Source organism: Limulus polyphemus, unplaced genomic scaffold, assembly GCF_000517525.1.
Source record: "Limulus polyphemus unplaced genomic scaffold, Limulus_polyphemus-2.1.2 Scaffold1669, whole genome shotgun sequence".
Taxonomy (NCBI): Eukaryota; Metazoa; Arthropoda; class Merostomata; order Xiphosura; family Limulidae; genus Limulus; species Limulus polyphemus.
The window spans coordinates 111,137-113,681 of NW_013667279.1; the positions used below are offsets into that span (position 1 = coordinate 111,137).

The window sequence follows — 2,545 nt, forward strand, 5'->3', positions numbered from 1 at the left end:
GCTTAAGTTTCGTCGGAACGAAGTTACGGAAAATCAATTAACAAACGGAGACGTAACAGTATTGTATTTTTTAAGTACTAATAAGTTTAGTATTCTTTAAGTATTACGTTTAGTACAGATTCAGTACTACATTCATTATTGTTTGATTACTAACTACTACGTTTAGATTGCTTGAATACTAAGTTTAATACGTTCAGTACTATAAGAGCACGAAATTTTGTTTGCATTCTTCGTCATTTGGTTTTATGTTTCAAGTTTAATGAAACATCACATATAAAACAGATATAAATAGTAACAGATCTAATAAAACAAACACTTGCAAGTGTTGAGAATTTGCTTATCAAATTATGTGTAGCATTTAGAGGTACGCATAAAGCTTCAATATGTGCCGATCTCTATAATCGACCAAAGTAGGCTAATAAGAGCTGATATTGGTCGAAACTGCAGTTCTCAGGTCGTCATTGTTTAGGCCTTGTTGTAACTTGTTAGTTTATATGTTTTCATATGAAAAGGTTTCATCAGTGTTTAAAGCTGAAAATCAATACATTCTCACAGTGTAAACAATATCCAGTTTGATTACGTTTTCTCTCTCTCTCTCTCTTAAATTGAATATGTATTGTTAAATTTCCTTGTTTGGTTATCTTTTTCAAAGTAAACTGAAATAAGTAAAACACAGAGATCTGTTAACACTACATTATATGCTATAAAAGTTTCTGTATTGTTTTTTGAATGTCGTTATTATACATATTACATTATTATAAAAAAGTTATTCCTTAACAAGCTGTTTACGCCTTTTGAATATCTCATATTGTTGACCATATTTGCCAACTGCGTCGCATTAGCTGTGTACACTCCATATCCCAACAGTGATTCTAATCAGGTTAATCATTATTTGGTAAGTATATGATTTTGTTACCCTACAATCCTTAATTTTACTTAGTTGATTTTAGCTTGCACACCATACAGATAGGTTTTAATGAAATTGCAAATAATTATTTTTTGTTACGCCAAAAGGGGGTGTAATTTTAGAGTTATTGTAAACCACTAATGGGGATGTGGTTAAAAGAGTTGAAGTGGGTAACACTTCGGAAAGAGTTACTTTTTCGAGCCTTAGTAGCAACTTGAAGGAATTATATCATACTAGTACACTAATAAGAAACAAGAAGAAGCAGAAGGTTGAAACTAAAATGAATTGATCTTGTTTTAGGTTTATCTTTTTGCCACAATCGCTTTAGAGAATGCATTACATTGGACTTTTGTCATTAGTTGGACATCAGAAATACGCCACTTAATTTCTCGGAGGTATTTTGAACTCAATTTCATGAATTGTTATTACCTATGTGGGTTATAAAGAACAGAAAAAAGAGAGCTTGTGAGAAAGGGTCCATTTATGAACCAAAGCATCTAGCGTAATGGTAAGAGTGCGTGCTATACATAACAGCAACAAAACATTTTTAGCAGATTAGTAGCCAGTCTTTAAGCCTTCCAATGTACCATAATCGCTTGGGAATAGACAGACGCCTAAGAATGAGTCGATAGCCGACTTGGAACATGTAGGCTTAGGCTAAATAGGTGATTTTAATCTAATAACTGAACATGTTCCAGTATAAAAAGTTTTATCACATCTAAAGCATGTAAAAACTTTTCCCAAATTAATTTTGATAAATTGCTCTCACACTGACAGAATACACAATTCGGGAAGTTCTACAACATGAAAATTATTTTTATAACCAAAATGACTTTGTTATATGTTAAACATAAATCACTTTGGCATGCTTAATTTAAGAAGTGCTTACCAAATGTTGCGTTAATTATTAAAACCTAAAGTTTGCCCTGTTTGATTATTATTATTTAAATAATTACACGATGATTTATGTTTACAATAACGTTTGCCATGTTTCAGTAGTTTTTAAAAATATGCTTGCGACGAATTTCGTTTATCATTTCGTATGTGATCACGATATTTATATTTGGTTGTGGCAAGAATTTGAATGGTTTCTATCTTCTATTTGCTTTTTAGCTTGCAATGATACGTTTTTACCCCAAAGGATGTTAAAACGTTAAAAACAATATGTCAGATTGTAGTAGACATTTCAGTCATTTCTTTACTCGTATGACGGTCTGTTATACTTTCAGAATAATGCGATGTTTAATCTGCTTTTCTTTCTGATCCCTACCAGAGACAACAGTAATAAATATGACATGGTAAGATAATGTTACGTCTCTGGTCGTTTGTTAATTTTTCGTAGAAATTCTTTCCGAGAAACTTCAGCGATACAATTCTTTTCTTAAATAAAACTAGTTTATTCTTTCTCAATTCAACTTTGCAATGCACTTAATTTCCACAGTCACTTTAACTTAACAAACACGCTATAATTCACAACGAACGATTCACGCACTTTATTTACTACTGCACTTGACTCAATTGTCCGTCTCTGTCTGTCTACAATTATCTTTAATCTATTATGCCGTCACTTCATTTGCCGGCTTATATATATAAACAATAGAGGGCGCATAGAGAAGACTAGAGTTGCCACGAACAGAC

General features: G+C 31.9%; 1 protein-coding gene across 4 annotated transcripts in view; it reads left to right on the forward strand.

Moving 5' to 3' along the window:
* The window catches only part of LOC106464499 (muscle calcium channel subunit alpha-1-like), a 137,996-nt gene that overhangs the window by 69,445 nt on the left and 66,006 nt on the right, over nucleotides 1-2,545 (forward strand). For all 4 annotated transcript variants that reach the window (XR_002611763.1, XM_022392237.1, XM_022392235.1 and 1 more), the window contains exon 3: nucleotides 790-895. Coding sequence is in view for 3 of the 4 variants with exons in the window: in XM_022392237.1 (XP_022247945.1) it covers nucleotides 790-895 (106 nt within the window). In the remaining variant the exon portion in view is untranslated. The remainder of the gene's footprint in view (nucleotides 1-789; nucleotides 896-2,545) is intronic.